Source organism: Bufo gargarizans, chromosome 3 (genome assembly GCF_014858855.1).
Source record: "Bufo gargarizans isolate SCDJY-AF-19 chromosome 3, ASM1485885v1, whole genome shotgun sequence".
Classification (NCBI taxonomy): domain Eukaryota; kingdom Metazoa; phylum Chordata; class Amphibia; order Anura; family Bufonidae; genus Bufo; species Bufo gargarizans.
The window spans coordinates 294674859-294697764 of NC_058082.1; the positions used below are offsets into that span (position 1 = coordinate 294674859).

At 43.8% G+C, this 22906-nt stretch overlaps 1 protein-coding gene across 1 annotated transcript in view; it reads left to right on the forward strand.

Annotated features, from left to right (window-relative positions):
• The window catches only part of BSDC1 (BSD domain containing 1), a 59673-nt gene that overhangs the window by 27964 nt on the left and 8803 nt on the right, over positions 1 to 22906 (forward strand). Inside the window, exons 5-9 of the mRNA XM_044286496.1 lie at positions 672 to 726; positions 1513 to 1628; positions 2471 to 2539; positions 4315 to 4396; positions 19961 to 20383. Of these exons, the coding sequence (XP_044142431.1) occupies positions 672 to 726; positions 1513 to 1628; positions 2471 to 2539; positions 4315 to 4396; positions 19961 to 20383 (745 nt within the window). The remainder of the gene's footprint in view (positions 1 to 671; positions 727 to 1512; positions 1629 to 2470; positions 2540 to 4314; positions 4397 to 19960; positions 20384 to 22906) is intronic.

Sequence of the window (22906 nt, forward strand, 5' to 3'; positions counted from 1 at the left end):
CATCATCTTTTTTCTGTTAAAGGGATCTTCACATTAAAGGGGTTATCCAATGAAAAGCATATACCCCAGGATAGGTGATAACAGATTGTAGGGGTCCTTGAAAATCTTGAGAATGAGCGGTCCCCGAGCCCCCTCTCTGAATGGAGCAGCAGTGTGCATTTCTGTCTGCCACACCACTCGCTTCAATGGGGCTGATGCTTCTATTCTTTATTACCTATATTGTGGATGAGTATTATAATTTTTGTGGGATAACCCCCTTTAGGGAACCCCTGATCATATACCCTGTTAGGGCACATAGCTATCATACAGAGGACCCACTCAGGATCCTCTTTTTTGAACCAAGAAGAAGTGCCATTCTGGCAGACCCCACCTGTATAGCAGATGCTGAACATACGCAATAGGGTTCTCTACCTGACAAACTGAAAAATGCTGAAGATTATTATACAACCTGTTTACTGACAGCACTGCAAAAGATGAGGTGACCGAGCAGATAAATGGTACTCATATCCACCACTGAACACACACAAAAGTGGATGCGCTATCAAGTGAGCTGAAATGCTAGGTGATGATATATTTATTTGACTAGACATAAAACTTTTCATGGGATAACCCCATTTTTATTTTGTAAGGATTTGCAATTTACAGATTTTAATTTATTTTTTGTCTTACAGGCGCGCCTGTACAGTCTGCAATCTGATCCAGCAACATACTGCAATGAACCTGATGGTATATAATTTTTCATACAACAGCAAAATGTAGCGGGGGGGGGGGGGGGGGGGTAGATTTAAAGGGATTCTGCAGTGGTTTTATATTGATGACCTGTCCTCAGGATGGGTCATCAATATCTGATCTGCGGGGGTCTGACACTAGGCACCCCCCTGATCAGTCCTTTGAGGAGGTGGCGCTTCATGCGCGTGCTGCTGCTTCTTCATTACATTGCTCGTCATCTCCCCTGTAGCGGTGATGTGATGTAATTTCAAGTACTCGCTCCACTCAAGTGAACGGAGTGAGTACTTGTAGCTTCACTCGCTAGCAAGACGACGTTCAGTGTAATCAAGAGCAAGCAGCGCTTGCATTGAGCTCTGCCTCCTCAAACAACTGAACAGCAGGGGCGCCAGGTTTCGGACCCCGGTCAAATATTGATAGGTCATCAATATAAAACCCCTGCACAACCCTTTTAATTCTGGTTCCACACTTACGGCCATCATCGTATTTAAAGAGGAACACACTGCCCTAAAGCAGTCTATGACTTCTTACCACACAAATCCATATTAGAGTGGGTTCACATTACATTTTATGCCCCTGTTTGATGTATACGTTAGAAAAAAAAAAGGATACAAAAACGCAGCACATAACGTTCTTGTATCCTGCACAGTCCAGTAAAAAAAAGGTATACTTTTATTTTATTTTATTTTATTTTATTTATAATGACCAAGTAATAACTGTGGTGATAATATTTCTGTCTATTCCTTTTAACCAATAAACTACTTTAACATCTCTCATGAATGACAGGTCCCCTGGAACTATTGGATGAATGGTTGACCTCCTGGGACTCAGAGGAAAGGAAAGCAGAAATCTCAGAACTGCTGGTTTCCAGCCCTTCCATCCGAGCACTCTACACCAAAATGGTATTTCTCTATACATTTCTTCTATACTGCTGTCGTTTATATACAGGGCATATACTTCTTATGTTTAAACATAGAATTATCCGTCTATCTATGGAAACAGAGCTACTCCCTTCAGTTTGTGCACAGCATGGTGCTTGGGAGGCTTAATTTTAAAATTACTGCCAATCCCATTAAAGGGGTTATCCAAGTTCTCAAACAGCCCCCCCATGTGCCGGGCCACTAACAGGTAATATACTTACCCTGCACCTCGCCACTCTCCTAGTCCTGCCGGTGTAGGGGGGTCGAAGCAGCTGGGGATGAGCCTCCCTAGCATCGCGGGTGACGCTAGGGAGGCTCCTCCCCGTTCCCTCCTGCCGTGGGCTGCTCCCGACACTAGATGTTTTCATCCATGTACAGGGAGACGGAGCAGGGTAAATATATTACCTGTGAGGAGCCCGGCACATGGGGGGCTGTTTGAGAACTTGGATAACCCCTTTAAGGATTGTCTATATGTGATTCATATGACCCTATTCCTTTTTTCATAGGGGTTATACCAAATTTACATATGCTTGCAGTTATTTAGTAGCCCCGTGTATTCCTGTGTTCTGCAGTTGTCACTCTGCTAGTCTGTGGGTAGCACCAGTTTCAAGTACATGGATACAGGAGCTATAGGGTGTTTTCCTTATCTAGTTTATGCGTGAACTTTTAACATGGCATTTGTAAAGATCGAAGTTGCATACAGACTTTTCTGCTGATAGACTTTTAGCGTGACCACAACATTTTGAGGTAATTTGGGAAAGCAGTGCATTTGTGCCGATACCTACCTATTTTTTCATAACTCTGTCGATGAATTTATTTTATAGGTACCCGCAGCTGTTTCACACTCAGAATTCTGGCAAAGGTATTTCTACAAAGTGCATCAGTTGGAACAGGTATGTATGAAATATTTTTTTAATGCTCTGATTGATCATGGTATTTTTTTATTATTTTTTTTTTTACATTAATGTGATTACTTAGGTTTTGTTTATAATATGGTGGGAATTTAGTGTTTTTGTGTGGCCAAAATATTGTATCATGCATGCAGGTCAATAAGTTAGCGTTACTCATTACCATTACGTCCAGTGTCCATTGTATCATCTTGACTATGCTGCTCTTTTTTCGCTTTTATCTGATGACCTATCCTCAAGATAGATCATCAGTACCTGATTGGTGGGGGTCCGAAACCCATGACCCTCGCCGATCCGCTGTTTGAGAAGGCACCGGAACTAGCAGTAGTACCATGGCCTTCTCTTAGCTTTGGCTAGGCCATATGATGTCATGTTCATCAGTCACATGGCCTAGGAGCAGCTCAGCCCCTTACAAGTGAATGGAGGTAAGCTGGGATACCAAGCACAGCCGCTATACAATGTACAGCACTGTGCTTGGTGAGCTGAAAGAAGACCGCTGTGCTACTGTGAGCGCCAGTGCCTTCTGAAACAGCTGATTGGCGGGGGTTCTGGGTGTTGTTCATCAGTATAAAAATCTTGGGAAAACCCCTTTAATAGTTCGGACACAGTTTATGCTCCCATTAATTTCTATGGGGCAAACGGCAATAGCCGAGCCAGTGCTCGGTTATTTTTGGTGGCCCTATAGACATGAATGGAGGGCGGCTGCGCATGCGTAGTGCGCCCTCCGTTCATTTCCCTGTTCCGTTCTCATTGTAGGTGCGGGCCCCCGCACCTATTGGACAATGGGGGCATATCCTAGCGATATGCCCCCATTGTCTGAGATGGGAAAACCTTTAAGCTTGGTTTCACACAGAACATAGTTTTTTATTAAATGCTACAGTTTTATGATCTAAAGCCAGAAGTGTTTTCAAAATGAATTAGAAATATTAGAGGTTGTCCAGTTTCAAGAAGAAACTTCACTACCCTTGGGATCCGCTTGCAATAAAGAACTTGTAAATACACACCCACTGCAACGGTAATGTGACATCATCAACAGGTGACCACTGAAGCCAATCATTGGCCTTGTGTTCACTGCTGGGGCCAGATTGTTGTCGAACGTAACGCCAAATAAAAGCCTGGCTGGAAGAGCCAGAGCCGTGGCATGGAATCTGTCCAGTAAGTACTTACTAGTTCTTTATTCTTCTTTGTTTTTAGATCTACATCTGGCTTTGGCTTTAAAGCAAGTCTATTTTAGTAACTAATTGCATTTCCCATGTAATAACTGTTCTGGAACATCTGTTCTTGTGACTCTGTTGTCTTATACCTTTTATTATTCCTGCTAGGTAATGAATAAATTGCCAGCAGTTTGGGGATGTGTCCCTTCACAGTCTGCTACTGAAACCACAGATTGTATAGTGTCTGACCCCCAAATCATAACACCAAGAGGGGCCTTCATTGCAAACTGCTGGCAATTTATCCAAGAACTTCTAGAAGGAATAATAAATGAGTGGCAGAACATAGTTCTAAGAATATATGCTCCAGAATTATCACATGGATAAAGCAAGTATTTACTATACAGACAGTCAGGAGAGCTGGTGGGTCCTCTCTAAAACACCATCTCAAAACCTGCAGTTACGTTTTTCAGTGATGCTGGGTGTGAAGCCACCTTTACATCAGACTGTGGTGGGGCTCATTATGGTGTTTACAGCAGGGTGGGGACTAGCTAAATGCAGCATATATGTGGATTTTTAGAAGATATTATGTGGAGTTTATGTTCTCAGGAAGAAGCTCGGAGAGATGCTCTGAAGCAGAGAGCAGAACAGAGTGTACATTTTGAAGATCCAGGATGGGAGGAGGAAGAGGGTGAGCACATTTCTTGTCTACAAAAGAAATATGTATATGTATTTCTAGTAATAATTTTATGCTTTGCTTCTCTATACATCTATACAGTCCAGATGGTTGCATACTTTTTCATCCATTTACTGAAATCACGGTCTATTAGCTTATCTACTCTATACAAGTTGGATTTGATGAACTGTGGAAATTCAACCAGTGTCTCCCTTCTTGTTCTCAGTGTCTTTGCCTTGCTTAACCATCAGTTAAACTTTACACTGCTCACTTAAAGAGGACCTTTTATGTTTATTTACTTATTTGTTTGTTTTTTTAGTTAATTTAAAAAAAATTGCCGGGTGCTGCCATCCTTCCTGTTTTTTTTTTTTTTTTTTTTTTTTAACTACCGCCGCTACGCCCCTCTGTGCCCCCCTGCTGTTTTCTCGCCCAGTATGTTATATTACTGAGCATCGGTACAGGGAGGAGGAGACGCCAGGGTTTCTCATTGGGTGTCTCCTTCTCCCTGGCTGTGAGCTGTCCAATCACAGCAGAGAGCATCACAGACAGGGAGAAGGTGAGCTTTTTTTTTTCTCCCTGGCTGTGACGCTCTCTGCTGTGATTGGATCGTGACACAGCCAGGGAGAAGGAGACGACCATTGAGAAACCCTGGCGTCTCCTCCTCCCTGTACCGATGATCAGTATTAACATACTGAGAGGGAAAACTGCAGGGGGGCACAGAGGGGCGTAGGAGAGATATTTGGAAAAAAAACAGGCAGGGTGGCAGCATCAGCGGGGGGGTACCCCGCAAGGAAGGGTATTTTTTTTTTTTTTTTTTTTTTTTTTTACATCAGATGATTTTTATTGCAAAAACAACATTTATAACCCCACCCACCCCCAACCCAAAGCACAGTCACTTAGAAGATGCATATTATAGTCCATATCTGTGATCGACAAGTCCATCCAAGAGTATCATAATATAGTCTCCTACAACATATTATGGGACATCCGAACGCTCTCACAATTTTAAGATTATTCCAACTAGCATACCACTACACGCACACCTCACACCCCCCCCCCCCCCATTCGTACCACACCCCACTCACATATACCCACCTCACCCACTTCTGACCCGTCAGTTCCCCTTCCATTAACATATATTAGGACAGATTAAAGTGAGAAATCCACGAGGACCAAATTGCCTCAATTTTTTTTTGCTGAGTTCCTACGTAGCAATGAAAGGTATTTAATTAAACAAACATGAAAGGTCCTCTTTAAGTGAGCAGTGTAAAGTTTAACTGATGTCTGAATAAGCACAGTTCTATCTGTATACCTATACATTTTCTTGTTTAGTTGATGGTTATTCTTTCTGACCCTTCAAATCTGCATGAGCTTTCTAAGGGAAGACACTGACAGACACTGGAAGTAGCTTAGGTTCCTTGAGAACAAAAGGATCTGGCAGGTTGAAATCCAGCATAATAAAGCATTTTTTTTTTTTTATCCCTATATACATTAGATAGTCAGCCAATCCACCTAATGTTTATGGACCGACCAACAATAATGTAATGTGTTTGGCCACCTTTACAGGACATTTTTAGGTGCTCTTGAAATTGCTTTATGGGCATGGCTACTGAAGTCCTCATGGGACAACTTAGTGTCTCTCTTATATTTTGAGTCAAAGCCAAAATATGTGCATAATCTATTTTATAATGCATAACTCCAAAGATTACCCTAACCCTTCCCCCAGCAAACAGATCTAGTTAATAGCATAAGGCTATTAAATAAACTAAATCTCAAGAGAGCAGGAGACACCAACCAGGGTTCACACAGTTTTTTTTTTTTAGATATATACTCCTCATTACATTGGAATCATAGAATTTGAATCTTAGTCATTTCACCTATGACTGGCTGGGTCGGGTCTGTTTAACCACCTCCCGACCGCTGTACGCGTATATGCGTCCGGGAGGTGGTTGCTTTACTCCTCCTGGACGCATATACGCGTCTTCTCGCGAGACGCGAGATTTCCTGTGAACGCGCGCGCACAGGCGCGCGCGCTCACAGGAACGGAAGGTAAGCGAGTGGATCTCCAGCCTGCCAGCGGCGATCGCTCGCTGGCAGGCTGGAGATCCGAATTTTTTAACCCCTAACAGGTATATTAGACGCTGTTTTCATAACAGCGTCTAATATACCTCCTACCTGGTCCTCTGGTGGTCCCTTTTGTTAGGATCGACCACCAGAGGACTCAGGTAGGTCAGTACAGTCCCACCAAACACCACACTACACTACACTACACCCCCCCCCCCCGTCACTTATTAACCCCTTATAAACCCCTGATCACCCATGATCACCCCATATAAACTCCCTGATCACCCCCCTGTCATTGATCACCGCCCTGTCAGGCTCCGTTCAGACGTCCGTATGATTTTTACGGATCCACGGATACATGGATCGGATCCGCAAAAAGCATACGGACGTCTGAATGGAGCCTTACAGGGGGGTGATCAATGACAGGCGGGTGATCACCCATATACACTCCCTGATCACCCCCTGTCATTGATCACCCCCCTGTCATTGATCACCCCCCTGTAAGGCTCCATTTAGACGTCCGCATGATTTTTACGGATCCGATCCATGTATCCATGGATCCGTAAAAATCATGCGGACGTCTGAATGGAGCCTTACAGGGGGGGTGATCAGTGATAGGGGGGTGATCACCCTGATTACCCTGATCACCCCCTGTCATTGATAACCCCCCTGTAAGGCTCCATTCAGACGTCCGCATGCGTTCTGTGGATCCGATCCATGTATCCATGGATCCGTAAAAATCATGCGGACGTCTGAATGGAGCCTTACAGGGGGGGTGATCAGTGACAGGGGGGTGATCACCCTGATTACCCTGATCACCCCCTGTCATTGATAACCCCCCTGTAAGGCTCCATTCAGACGTCCGCATGCGTTCTGTGGATCCGATCCATGTATCCATGGATCCGTAAAAAATCATGCGGATGTCTGAATGGAGCCTTACAGGGGGGATGATCAGTGACAGGGGGGTGATCACCCTGATCACCCCCTGTCATTGATAACCCCCCTGGAAGGCTCCATTCAGACGTCCGCATGCGTTCTGTGGATCCGATCCATGTATCCATGGATCCGTAAAAAATCATGCGGATGTCTGAATGGAGCCTTACAGGGGGGGTGATCAGTGACAGGGGGGTGATCACCCTGATTACCCTGATCACCCCCTGTCATTGATAACCCCCCTGTAAGGCTCCATTCAGACGTCCGCATGCGTTCTGTGGATCCGATCCATGTATCCATGGATCCGTAAAAAATCATGCGGATGTCTGAATGGAGCCTTACAGGGGGGGTGATCAGTGACAGGGGGGTGATCACCCTGATTACCCTGATCACCCCCTGTCATTGATAACCCCCCTGTAAGGCTCCATTCAGACGTCCGCATGCGTTCTGTGGATCCGATCCATGTATCCATGGATCCGTAAAAAATCATGCGGATGTCTGAATGGAGCCTTACAGGGGGGGTGATCAGTGACAGGGGGGTGATCACCCTGATTACCCTGATCACCCCCTGTCATTGATAACCCCCCTGTAAGGCTCCATTCAGACGTCCGCATGCGTTCTGTGGATCCGATCCATGTATCCATGGATCCGTAAAAAATCATGCGGATGTCTGAATGGAGCCTTACAGGGGGGGTGATCAATGACAGGGGGGTGATCAGGGAGTCTATATGGGTGATCACCCCCCTGTCATTGATCACCCCCCTGTCATTGATCACCCCCCCCTGGTAAGGCTCCATTCAGACATTTTTTTGGGCACAAGTTAGCAGAAATTTTTTGTTTGTTTTTGTTTTTTCTTACAAAGTCTCATATTCCACTAACTTGTGTCAAAAAATAAAATCTCACATGGACGCACCATACCCCTCACGGAATCCAAATGCGTAAACATTTTTAGACATTTATATTCCAGACTTCTTCTCACGCTTTAGGGCCCCTAAAAAGCCAGGGCAGTATAAATACCCCACATGTGACCCCATTTCGGAAAGAAGACACCCCAAGGTATTCCGTGAGGGGCATATTGAGTCCATGAAAGATTGAAATTTTTGTCCTAAGTTAGCGGAAAGTGAGACTTTGTGAGAAAAAAACAAAAAAAAATCAATATCCGCTAACTTATGCAAAAAAAAAAAAATTCTAGGAACTCGCCAGGCCCCTCATTGAATACCTTGGGGTGTCTTCTTTCCAAAGTGGGGTCACATGTGGGGTATTTATACTGCCCTGGCTTTTTAGGGGCCCGAAAGTGTGAGAAGAAGTCTGGGATCCAAATGTCTAAAAATGCCCTCCTAAAAGGAATTTGGGCCCCTTTGCGCATCTAGGCTGCAAAAAAGTGTCACACATGTGGTATCGCCGTACTCAGGAGAAGTTGGGGAATGTGTTTTGGGGTGTCATTTTACATATACCCATGCTGGGTGAGAAAAATATCTTGGTCAAATGCCAACTTTGTATAAAAAAATGGGAAAAGTTGTCTTTTGCCAAGATATTTCTCTCACCCAGCATGGGTATATGTAAAATGACCCCCCAAAACACATTGCCCAACTTCTCCTGAGTACGGCGATACCACATGTGTGACACTTTTTTGCAGCCAAGGTGGGCAAAGGGGCACCTTTCGGATTTCGCAGGCCATTTTTTACACATTTTGATTGCAAGGTACTTCTTACACATTTGGGCCCCTAAATTGCCAGGGCAGTATAACTACGCCACAAGTGACCCCATTTTGGAAAGAAGACACCCCAAGGTATTCCATGGGGGGCACGGCGAGTTCCTAGAATTTTTTCTTTTTTGTCACAATTTAGCGGAAAATGATGATTTTTCTTTTTTTTTCTTTTTTCCTTACAAAGTCTCATATTCCACTAACTTGCGACAAAAAATAAAAAATTCTAGGAACTCGCCATGCCCCTCACGGAATACCTTGGGGTGTCTTCTTTCCAAAATGGGGTCACTTGTGGGGTAGTTATACTGCCCTGGCAATTTAGGGGCCCAAATGTGTGAGAAGTACCTTGCAATCAAAATGTGTAAAAAATGGCCGGTAAAATCCGAAAGGTGCACTTTGGAATATGTGCCCCTTTGCCCACCTTGGCAGCAAAAAAGTGTGACACATCTGTTATCGCCGTACTCAGGAGAAGTTGGGCAATGTGTTTTGGGGTGTCATTTTACATATACCCATGCTGGGTGAGAAAAATATCTTGGTCAAATGCCAACTTTGTATAAAAAAATGGGAAAAGTTGTCTTTTGCCAAGATATTTCTCTCACCCAGCATGGGTATATGTAAAATGACACCCCAAATCACATTCCCCAACTTCTCCTGAGTACGGCGATACCAGATGTGTGACACTTTTTTGATGCCAAGGTGGGCAAAGGGGCACATATTCCAAAGTGCACTTTTCGGATTTCACCGGTCATTTTTTACAGATTTTGATTGCAAAGTACTTCTCACACATATGGGCCCCTAAATTGCCAGGGCAGTATAACTACGCCACAAGTGACCCCATTTTGGAAAGAAGACACCCCAAGGTATTCCGTGAGGGGCATGGCGAGTTCCTAGAATTTTTTATTTTTTGTCGCAAGTTAGTGGATTATGAGACTTTGTAAGGAAAAAAGAGAAAAAAAAAAAATCATCATTTTCCGCTAACTTGTGACAAAAAATAAAAAATTCTAGGAACTCGCCATGCCCCTCACGGAATACCTTGGGGTGTCTTCTTTCCAAAATGGGGTCACTTGTGGCGTAGTTATACTGCCCTGGCAATTTAGGGGCCCAAATGTGTGAGAAGTACCTTGCAATCAAAATGTGTAAAAAATGGCCTGCAAAATCCGAAAGGTGCACTTTGGAATGTGTGCCCCTTTGCCCACCTTGGCTGCAAAAAAGTGTGACACATCTGGTATCGCCGTACTCAGGAGAAGTTGGGGAATGTGTTTTGGGGTGTCATTTTACATATACCCATGCTGGATGAGAGAAATATCTTGGCAAAAGACAACTTTTCCCATTTTTTTATACAAAGTTGGCATTTGACCAAGATATTTTTCTCACCCAGCATGGGTATATGTAAAATGACACCCCAAAACACATTCCCCAACTTCTCCTGAGTACGGCGATACCAGATGTGTCACACTTTTTTGCTGCCAAGGTGGGCAAAGGGGCGCATATTCCAAAGTGCACCTTTTGGATTTCACCGGTCATTTTTTACACATTTTGATTGCAAAGTTCTTCTCACACATTTGGGCCCCTAAATTGCCAGGGCAGTATAACTACCCCACAAGTGACCCCATTTTGGAAAGAAGACACCCCAAGGTATTCTGTGAGGGGCATGGTGAGTTCCTAGAATTTTTTATTTTTTGTCGCAAGTTAGTGGAATATGAGACTTTGTAAGAAAAAATAAAAAAAATAAAATCATCATCATTTTCCGCTAACTTGTGACAAAAAATAAAAAGTTCTATGAACTCACTATGCCCATCAGCGAATGCCTTAGGGTGTCTACTTTCCGAAATGGGGTCATTTGTGGGGTTTTTCTACTGTTTGGGCATTGTAGAACCTCAGGAAACATGACAAGTGCTCAGAAAGTCAGAGCTGTTTCAAAAAGCGGAAATTCACATTTTTGTACCATAGTTTATAAATGCTATAACTTTTACCCAAACCATTTTTTTTTTTTGCCCAAACATTTTTTTTTTATCAAAGACATGTAGAACAATAAATTTGGCGAAAAATTTATATATGGATGTCGTTTTTTTTGCAAAATTTTACAGCTGAAAGTGAAAAATGTCATTTTTTTGCAAAAAAATCGTTACATTTTGATTAATAACAAAAAAAGTAAAAATGCCAGCAGCAATGAAATACCACCAAATGAAAGCTCCATTAGTGAGAAGAAAAGGAGGTAAAATTCATTTGGGTGGTAAGTTGCATGACCGAGCGATAAACGGTGAAAGTAGTGCAGTGCCGAAGTGTAAAAAGTGCTCTGGTCATGAAGGGGGTTTCACCTAGCGGGGCTGAAGTGGTTAATCCAATACTTAGCTATTAACGTATGAGTTATGTACAATATTTTAGCAATAGCGAATCTAAGGGTGGGTTCACATCATGTTTTTCTCATCCTTTTAACGTATACAAAAAACTTATGTTAAACGGAGTGACCATCACTAGAGTTCCATTGCAAAAAAGAAAAAAAATGTATACTGGACTGTGCAGTATACAAGAACGTGGTGTACTGCGTTTTTGCATTTTTTTTATTTTATTTTTGTAACCTATACGTTACACGGAGGCAAAAAATGTGATGTGAACCCACCCATATCCAGTCAGTTGTCTGCAGTTCATGTACATATACTATAAACCCAACTAATGGAAGTCTAGGAATCTGGATGTCATACAACCCATCCAACAAATCAAATACCCCAGTCCATAATGCGTTTAGGGCCGGACAGGACCATAGCATATGCCTAAGATCTGGTTCTGCGCAATGAGGGTATTGTGCATTGGTTCTGCATCTCATTTTAGATAACAGTTGTGGGGTCATACACCCTGTGTAGCAAGAAAAGCTTGAGCGATGCTGCGCAGTGCACAGGGAAGAGGTAGGTGTAGCTGGTAATATATTTTCCACTGTTCAGTGCCCTACTTTTCTTTGAGACCCTCTAATTTTAAACACCTAACTAATATGGACCTATACAGAGAGCATACTAGAGTAGTGGCCTTCACTATATGATCAAAAAGCGCAGTAGACATAACCCTGGAGGAACTGGAAATGTCATTGAACTCTTTACCCAATGAAAAGGCGCCTGGTGGGGACGGTCTTCCTGGGGAATTTTATAAAAAACATGGGGAGGTATTACTTCCACATCTTCTAACGGTATTTAATGATGCTTATAGTAATGGTAGATTACCCTGCTCCATGAGGGAGGCGATAGTTGTAGTGATACCCAAGCCAGGTAAAGACCCCTCACTGGTGGATTCATATAGGCCCATCTCTCTCCTGACAGTGGATGTAAAACTTTTAGCTAAAGTTTTGGCCAATCGATTAAATAGAGTTATTCAAACCATTATTCATGATGATCAATCTGGCTTCATGCCTGGTAAATCCACGGCTTTGAATCATTAGACGACTGTTCTTAAATCTCCAGATAGAAGGAAGGGATGTTCAGGATAATAGAGCTGCGGTAGTTTCTCTTGATGCTGCCAAAGCTTTTGACAGTGTTGAATGGAAATACCTATGGGCGGTTATGACTAGGATGGGCTTTGGTGCTAGTTTTTTTAATTGGGTCAAGCTTTTATACTGTGAGCCTAGGGCTAGGATCAGGGTGAATGGTCATCTTTCACCAGCAATTGCCCTGGAGAGAGGGACAAGACAAGGCTGTCCGTTGTCTCCCTTGTTATTTTCAATAGCAATCGAACCTTTGGCATGTCTTTTACATTCTACATCTTTGATGGGAGGTCTATTGAGGGGTTCTGTTGAGGAACACGTGTCGTTATACGCGGATGATATGTTGATATATGTAAGTGACTTAGAGAGATCCATGGATTCTATTATATCTCTGGTGTCTCAATTTGGTGACCAGTCTGGACTTCTCATAAATTGGGATAAGTCGGTGATTCTCCCAGTATCTTCTCAGATACCGTCTCGTTCTGCTGCTTTCTCTGAGCTTAAGGTGGTACACTCCTTTAAAGGGAGTCTGTCACCACATTTTAGCATGTTAGACCGATCAAATAGGGTTATGTGATCCACCCAGAACATAAAAACGGTACCTTTGTTGTAGAAAACTGACTTTTCTTTTTGCCGAAAATGAATTTATAAGATTATGTTCTGATCCCTCTGAAGTGCCCAGGGCGGTCTCTCAATCCTCGGAGCCCCAGGCAGCACCTCCTAAACGGCTCATAACCCCGCCCTCCGTGCGCCTCTGCCCGCCTGTTTACTCCCCTCCCCTGTCCTTTTCCACTGCTGCTGTGCGGTCCAAATCGTAGCGGGCGCATGCGCAGTAGGTATTGCGATGCCCTGCCAGGAGCGGGCATCGCATTGCGCATGCGCCCGCTACGATTTGGACCGCACAGCCACAGTGGAAAAGGACAGGGGAGGGGAGTAAACGGGCGGGCAGAGGCGCACGGAGGGAGGGGTTATGAGCCGTTTAGGAGGTGCTGCCTGGGGCTCCGAGGATTGAGAGACCGCCCTGGGCACTTCAGAGGGCTCAGAACATAATCTTATAAATTCATTTTCGGCAAAAAGAAAAGTCTGTTTTCTACAACAAAGGTACAGTTTTTATGTTCTGGGTGGATCACATAACCCTATTTGATCGGTCTAACATGCTAAAATGTGGTGACAGACTCCCTTTAAGTACCTCGGAGTGATTGTGTCAATGAACCCTGTAGCATACATTACCAATAACCTCCTACCCTTGATAGAGAAGTTTAAAAGCAAGATTGCTGTATGGCATAAATTGCCTCTGTCATTAATAGGTAGAGGCAATCTGCTAAAAATTATATTCATGCCTCAATTGCTCTATATTCTACACAATTCCCCAATATGGATCCCTGTGCATTACTTCCATAAAATACAACAGTTATTCCGTTTCTTTATATGGAAAAATAATAGGGGCAGAATAAAGTATGAAGTATTGCAGAGGAATAAGGATGCAGGAGGTCTCTCCCTACCTAATCCTATGCTGGATTTCTTGTCGGCCCAATTGCAACACTTCAAGGGATGGGGAGTGATAGGTGACCCAGATGGGAAGAGTGGTCGTCTGATGAGATGGGTGTCAAATAGATCTCCCCCGCTGGCAGCTATTGAAGGAGAAGTGAAAGGGGATGTAGGGCGTGTCCCAATATTGATACTCATGAGGAAGGTATGGGATAAGGCTAGAAATATTTTAGGGATAGTGAGATTAACCAATATCTCGCCTATTTGGAACAATCCGGCGCTCCATGAGTTGGAGGGCCTGAATGGATTCTCTAGGTGGAATGATAAAGGATTATGGAACTTAGGTCATGTCTACTCTGGTGGAATCCTAAAACAGTATCCGCAACTGTGTTCTGAATTTGGACTACCCTCTTCACAATTCTATAGGTACTTACAACTCAGGCATGCATTGGATGCTCAATCCAAAGTAGCTCCGATAGTGTTTGCGTCTAATAATACACTGAGCACAGTGGTAGCTGCTGGATCAGTAAAAGGAGCGATCTCTGTGGTGTATCAGAATTTATTGGAGGATTTTCTTAAAGGACATCCATTGAAAAGCAGACATCACTGGGAGAGGGATCTAGGTAAGCTCACGGATGAACAATGGTCAGAGGTAATAGAACTTACCCCTACACTAGCTCTTAGTGAAGCTGCTCGTCTTTCCCACCTATATTTAATTCACAGAGTGTATAAGACCCCGGTGTTTTTACATAAAATAGGCTACAGAGAGAGTTCAAATTGTCCGAAATGTGGAGGTGTTGAAGCTGATCTATTACATATGATGTAGTCGTGCCCCTCATTGACATCTTACTGGAAGGCAGTATTACATCTTATAAATAAGGTATATAGCACCAAGTTTAAGCTAGACCCAAAAATTAGCATTTTAGGATTACTGCCAGAAGATAATCTACAATCTATGATAGCTACTGGGATAGAGAGAATGCTATATCAGGCGAGGAAAACGTTAGCGGCAAAATGGATCCCGGCAGTGCCCCCAATTATCTCAGAATATATTGCTAGATTGAATGTGGTGATTCGCCTTGAGAGGGGGTGGTTTATCAAAAAAGGAAATGTCTGTCTAAATTTGAGGCAATATGGGGTAGCTGGATAGACCACTCTGGATGCTGTAGCCCCTGGTTAGCGCTTACAAGAAGTCTGCTGAGTGCTCGTTGAGTATGTTGATGGAAGAGATTGTACGTAAACCTGAGGTGTGATTCTGAGTGTGGAAAAAGGGAACGGTAATCCAAAGCTAGTCAGGTGTGTGATGGATATATGCTGATAATGGCTGAAGACTGCTCTATATGTTAGCAGGATACGGTGTAGGGGTTGAATAATAATACCTTTTTAGATGTATAGGTGACTGAGAATTGGTGCTGATTGGTAATATAGGATATATTGGTATGATGCCGGTGCTCAAGGGATGTGGAGCTGAAGAGAAACCACCGTGATTATGTCCTGCTCTTATGGGGTCTGGGTGGGGGGTGGGTTTGTAGGGTTACTTGGTGTTGGGTGGTTACGGGTTTATGTTAAAACTGCATATTCCATTTGAATCTATGCATAGATGTATATGCCATGTCTTTTGTAGTCATGTGTTGTACAGGTCCTTCTAAAAAAAATTTGCATATTGTGATAAAGTTCATTATTTTCTGTACTGTACTGATAAACATTAGACTTTCATATATTTTAGATTCATTACACACCAACTGAAGTAGTTCAAGCCTTTTATTGTTTTAATATTGATGATTTTGGCATACAGCTCATGAAAACCCAAAATTCCTATCTAAAAAAATTAGCATATCATGAAAAGGTTCTCTAAACGAGCTATTAGCCTAATCATCTGATTCAACTAATTAACTCTAAACACCTGCAAAAGATTCCTGAGGCTTTTAAAAACTCCCAGCCTGGTTCATTACTCAAAACCGCAATCATGGGTAAGACTGCCGACCTGACTGCTGTCCAGAAGGCCATCATTGACACCCTCAAGCAAGAGGGTAAGACACAGAAAGAAATTTCTGAACGAATAGGTTGTTCCCAGAGTGCTGTATCAAGGCACCTCAGTGGGAAGTCTGTGGGAAGGAAAAAGTGTGGCAGAAAACGCTGCACAACGAGAAGAGGTGACCGGACCCTGAGGAAGATTGTGGAGAAGGGCCGATTCCAGACCTTGGGGGACCTGCGGAAGCAGTGGACTGAGTCTGGAGTAGAAACATCCAGAGCCACCGTGTACAGGCGTGTGCAGGAAATGGGCTATAGGTGCCGCATTCCCCAGGTCAAGCCATATTTGAACCAGAAACAGCAGCAGAAGCGCCTGACCTGGGCTACAGAGAAGCAGCACTGGACTGTTGCTCAGTGGTCCAAAGTACTTTTTTCGGATGAAAGCAAATTTTGAATGTCATTCGGAAATCAAGGTGCCAGAGTCTGGAGGAAGACTGGGGAGAGGGAAATGCCGAAATGCCTGAAGTCCAGTGTCAAGTACCCACAGTCAGTGATGTCAGCTGCTGGTGTTGGTCCACTGTGTTTTATCAAGGGCAGGGTCAATGCAGCTAGCTATCAGGAGATTTTGGAGCACTTCATGCTTCCATCTGCTGAAAAGCTTTATGGAGATGAAGATTTCATTTTTCAGCACGACCTGGCACCTGCTCACAGTGCCAAAACCACTGGTAAATGGTTTACTGACCATGGTATTACTGTGCTCAATTGGCCTGCCAACTCTCCTGACCTGAACCCTATAGAGAATCTGTGGGATATTGGGAAGAGAAAGTTGAGACGCAAGACCCAACACTCTGGATGAGCTTAAGGCCGCTATCGAAGCATCCTGGGCCTCCATAACACCTCAGCAGTGCCACAGGCTGCTTGCCTCCATGCCACGCCGCATTGAAGCAGTCATTTCTGCAAAAGGATTCCCCACCAAGTATTGAGTGCATAACTGAACATAATTATTTGAAGGTTGACTTTTTTTGTATTAAAAACACTTTTCTTTTATTGGTCGGATGAAATATGCTAATTTTTTTAGATAGGAAATTTGGGTTTTCATGAGCTGTATGCCAAAATCATCAATATTAAAACAATAAAAGGCTTGAACTACTTCAGTTGGTGTGTAATGAATCTAAAATATATGAAAGTCTAATGTTTATCAGTACATTACAGAAAATAATGAACTTTATCACAATATGCTAATTTTTTTTAGAAGGACCTGTATATTGTTCATACCATATATGACTGATATTGTACATGCCCATTGTCTGTAAACAATGTCTTATTGATGTTTAAAAAAGACAAAAACTGATAATAAAGATGATCTGATTTAAAAAAAAGCGCAGTAGAGGACATGGGAGCAGTATGGTTTTGGCTCTATGCCGCATGCTGTATCTGCAACTATTGGTAGAACACTGCATTGTAAATCACACTCTTGAAAGCTGCTGAAAAGATTTAAGCAGTCCATTATCATACAGTTGTATCCCTTTTATGATCCCAGCTCTAAACCCCCTCAAATTTAAACATTTCCCGTAAAGGCATATATATTTAGTGCATCCTTCAATCCGTAACAGTTCCCTAGTCTGCCAGTAGAAGTAAAGTAGGTAAACCAGGAGATAGTAACTTATGTGCTGTCACCAGTTATCTGATGTTCTGGTACTAAAAATTGAACAGTCTTTTCCTTGGAGTCGTATTCTTTGTAACTACCACCCCGTGGCTGTTGCAGCTGTGCAGCTAAGAAGCATGACCACAGATGCGGGCGAGTGGCAAGTTGTATCTTACACAGTTTAATTTACAGGGTCCCATTGTTCCAAATATGAGGTCTAAAGATTACACCGATCTGTTTAAACAAATGGTAAGGAATCCAGACCGGAGCATTGTGCAGTACATACAACCAGTTGTGACATCAGAATCATTTTAGCTAAATTAGCTCATTCCCAAAACTGGCAAGGGTAAATTTAATCCAGGCCTCAACTTTAATGTTTTATCTTGTCTAATAAGAGAACGAGATTAAGGCCTCTTGCACACAAACGTTGTGCATCCGTTCCGTGCATTGGAGACCGCAATTTGCACGGGCAACGTCCGTGTGGCGGCCGGGACGGATCGAGGCCCATTCAACTTCATAAGTACTGAGGTCGACCTGTAGGACTTGGGAATATTATGGTATTTTCCTGGTTTAGGTAGGACCACCATAGTAGCTTTATAGAAAGAGGAGGGTAAATGTCTTGTCATATAGACATCCTTATAGACATCTAACAATTTAGGCAATGGGTCATGTCCCATAAGTTTATACAGCTTCACTGGTAGCTCATCCTGGCCGGGGGCTTTTTCATTAGACATACTACTAACCACCCTCTGTATTTCTCCCAAGCTTATAGGAGTCTTCAGACGATCTTTCTTCTCTGCCGACAGAACCGGCAAAGTAACAGTATCTAAATAGGCTTGTATCCCCTGTCTATCATAATTTACCCTAGCCTTGTACAGATCCGTATAGAATTGGCAGAACACCCACAGAATGTTAGCGGTTGTATCAACAACTTGCCCATTTGGACCCGTTATTTGGTACTGTGCTCTTGCTATTGTAGCAGTAGGCGCCCTGCTCTCTATCTCCTCAAAATGTTGTAACGTGCCATCCAGCATAAGAGCAGGAAAAGTCCTATCTGAAAGAAACATACCATTACACTGATCTGCAGTAACATAGGAGCAGAAATCGATCGTTATCTATAGACATAACGATCGACATATAAACAATGGTATCAAAACAGGCCTTTACATGCAACCAATTCTGGGGGGGGGGGGGGGGGGAAGCACAACAAAATAAAATAGTGGCAGATACAGAGAGTCAGTGTTAGTGACTTAGTGGTAATCACAATCTTCTCGCACATGGGTCCTTATAACAGCCAAAGTCACATTGGTTATCTAAGGCACGATCTCCATAAATCTAGCTTGGAGCATCTTGGTGGAGTTGTGCTTCATGTGCATCCAGCCAATGTAAGGCAATTTCTAGTTTGGCCGGATACTCTATGAAATAGGAGACTTGCAGTTGTGGCAAACTCTATTTTATATCACAAGCCTTTTGAATATCAGATTGCGATCCTATACTGGATGCAGTGATCTGCCTGGCATCCCCGTTCAGGTAGGGACTCTGAGCTCACTCTACAGCAAATAAATGAGACAATGTCTCCTTTCCAAATGTCTAAAGCAGCCAGTACGCGAAGTAGGAGTCCGGATTAGTGCCTTCCAGTGGCTCAGGGACCCCAGCTAGCCGTATATTATTGCGGCACAATCTATTTTCCAAATCGTCAGTCTTTGCAGCACTGCATCCCCCTCATTCTCAGGATCGGTGAGGGTCCGGGAGGTAGGAACCCCCACCATTCATAAATTGACCACTTAGCTCATTGCTTTTAGTCCCTTCCTGCCATAAATAATTTTTATGTTTTTTAATTTTTGTTTTTTACTTCATGCCTTCTAAAAATCATAATTTTTTTATTTATTTTTTATTTTTTACACCTAGCTGTATGAGGGCATGTTTTATGAGGGACAAGTCATACCTTCGATATAGTGGGCAGCTAGAAACGAATTCCAAATGGGGATAAATTTGGGGAAAAACCACAAACATAATTCCACCATTGTTTTATGAGTTTGTCTTTTGCGACATCGCTACATAACGTTATTTCTCATGACAGAAACCATTTTAATGTATTTGGAAAAACCCTCTAAGGGACTTGAACTTGTGATCCCAAGGTCTACCATTGCAGTCATTGGGTGCCATTTCTAAAGATGCAACTTTGCCGTACATGTACAGTGTATATTGGCAAGGGGTTAATGATATTGGTAAACTGGTGTTTTAACTGGAAATATCAGCTTTAAGCATATCCAAGCTTTAAAGGTTTTCTTGTTTTTTCTGCAGAAGAATTAGTCAAAGCAGGCTCCCCTCGCAGCACCAGCTACGAAGATAATTTAAGGATATTGCCTTCTGCCATTCCAACTCTAAATGTGGAAGGCAGTTCTGAGGAGCCAGAACAACCTGGCAAAGAAACTGTCTGTGTCACAAGTCCTTCAGAGAGCAGTGAAAGTCTCTCCCCCATCACTCAGATTGACAATCCAGCGTACCATGGTCCTACTGCACCAGCTGAAAACCCTGCCAGTCCATCTCCAGTAACTGATGATTTGCAAGAAGACAAACCAGATAAGCAGTCTTCTTCAAACTTTGAAGAACAATTGGCCAAAGGAAACACGCAAAATGCAGTTCGTGAGCCACCTTCTGACCTTCGTGTGTTTGAGCTCAATAGCGACAGTGGGAAATCCACACCTTCTAATAATGGGCAGAAAGGTATGTATTGTAACTTTTCTTAATAGATCAGCCATTTTTAAAGTGTTACGCTAGTTTCTTCATTAATGTTTGACAATGTTTAATGCCTTTTGATTAAAGTAACTGTCTAGTAAAAGACATTCATACCTCCCCACAATGTCCTGGCATGGCTCTTTATACCCACCACTGCTGAGTAGAGTGGGTGGTTACTGGTGGACCATTTTCTGTGTGCCTGCCCTAGTGGAGTTACTAAATGGACTTCTTATTGACTCATGGCTGATATATCTGTCATAGGTGCATGGGGAATATATAGTGTGGAGAATATTGAGCTGGACCTGCTCCATAAGCAGCGGGTGCTGGCTGTTTAATACAGTTGATGGCCTGCTGCAATGACCAGGATCAGACATAACATCAATCCTGTTCATTTAACCCCTCAGATCCCACAGCTTCTATGAGGCTAGACAGAGGGAGGAGTCTCCCTCTGTCCTCTAGTCAGAGCAACCAGGGGTTCCAGTCTGTTAATGTGGCAGCATGGGTACTTATAAAGGCTCCCAGGGCTGCTATAACAAACTGCTTTTTAAGCTTTGCTATAGGGGACACAGAAGACCATGGGTATGGCTACTGCCACTAGGGGGCGACACTAAGCAAATAAAGTGTTAGCGCCTCCTCTCAGCTATACCTCTCCTGCAGACACTGAGCTAATCAGTTTTAGCTTAGTGTCCGTAGGAGGCAGACATTTTTTTTCTGCAGGTCTGCCACATTTTTATTTTTTATTTTCTGTTTTTCCCACACTTGAGGGGGGGAGACCAGCGGGTCCTCAAGCCTGCTGCTCATTCCTCACCTCTGGAAGACGAGGAGGAACAGTGTATCTCAAATCCGCTGTTACCCGCCAGCTACAGTGTCACCTTGGTTACTACTTCTGAAAGTTCCCCCTGTTACCGGTGTAGCTGCCCTCCCCAAGGGGCAGCACACTGAGGAAGGTGACACTGCTGGAATCAGGGTGTGCAGAAACCGTCTGGGTAAGTATATTACCTACCTCCCCTGCTCTCCCCCCCTGTGCCTGTGGGCCCCCCCCCCCCCCCCTTCTCCTGTCTTCTCTAAGTGAACACAGGAATATATGTTGTTTCTCCTAGACCTTGGCCCCTGTATCTGGTGACTCGCCACCTCTGGTCCCTGGCCCCATCCATGACCTGCGAGCCAGTCCCAGCGGTCGCATGTCTCCTTGGACGGCCACCGCATTTCTACTTGGGGCATCGGTATGCCCGCTCCCGGTTTCCTTGTTTCCCAGTGCACTCCGCTCCCTCCCTACATCGCTGCCCCAACCGCAAGTTCTTCCGGTCAGCCCCGCTTGTACTCGAGGCCCCGGCTCTGCGGCCTACTAGGCCGCACCTCCCAACGTGTTTCGGGAGCGGGATCTGTATTTTTAGAGTGCACCCATGCCTTCGCCCCACCAGTTGCCTAATAAGCTCCAGCCCTGCCTTCTGCTTAACCCCTTCCTTGCCTCAGTACTACTTTGCTGAGGAAAGTGCTTACTGGGCTCTCTGCTGAGGCTTACAGTGTTGGTCATTAGTACATACGAATGTGGGTTCAGTTCCCCTAGCTAGTTTTGTTCGAATTGAACTGTAAATGTAAAAAAAAACTATATATTTATATATTAAAATCTAATCCTTCTGGACCTAGTTCCCACGCCATTCTGTAGGCAGAATTTCTTTACCCTACTGCTGGATACATATTTCCTATAGCGTAAGCGGAATCCTGGCACTGCCGCTGGATACTGCACTCCCTGTAACTTACCCTCCTCCTCTCCTATAGGCGGAGTAGTTACACTACCACTGAATTCTGTGAGTTAGTCACATTCCCTTTCCTCCTTAAGCGGAATATGTACTCTCACCACTGGACCCTGTACAATCTGTAGCATACCCTCCTTCCATAGGCGGAGTAATTGTCCTTGCACTGGATACCGTACAGCCTGTAACGCTACCCTCCTTCCTAGGCGGTGTACTTGCTATACCACAGGATACTGTAAAGCCCATTGCATTATCCTCCTTCCATAGGCAGCGTAATAGCACTACCACTGTATACTGTACAGCCTGTGCCATTACTCTCCTTCCGTAGGAGAAGTAATTGCACCCCACTGGGTTCTGTACAGCCTGTAGCATTACCCACCTTCCATAGGCGGAGTAATTGCCCTTGAACTGGATACCGTACAGCCTGTAGCGCTACCCTCCTTCCTAGGCGGTGTACTTGCTTTACCACAGGATACTGTACAGCCCATTGCATTATCCTCCTTCTATAGGCAGCGTAATAGCACTACCACTGTATACTGTACAGCCTGTGCCATTACTCTACTTCCGTAGGAGTAGTAATTGCACCCCACTGAGTACTGTACAGCCCCTAGCATTATCCTCTTTCTATGGGCAGAGTAATCTTCTATTGGCGGAGTGTTTACATTCAGTTGGTTCCTATACATCTGGTAGAATTGCCCTCTTTCCATGGGCGGAATATTTACACCACCACTGGATACCGTACATCCGGTAGCGTAGT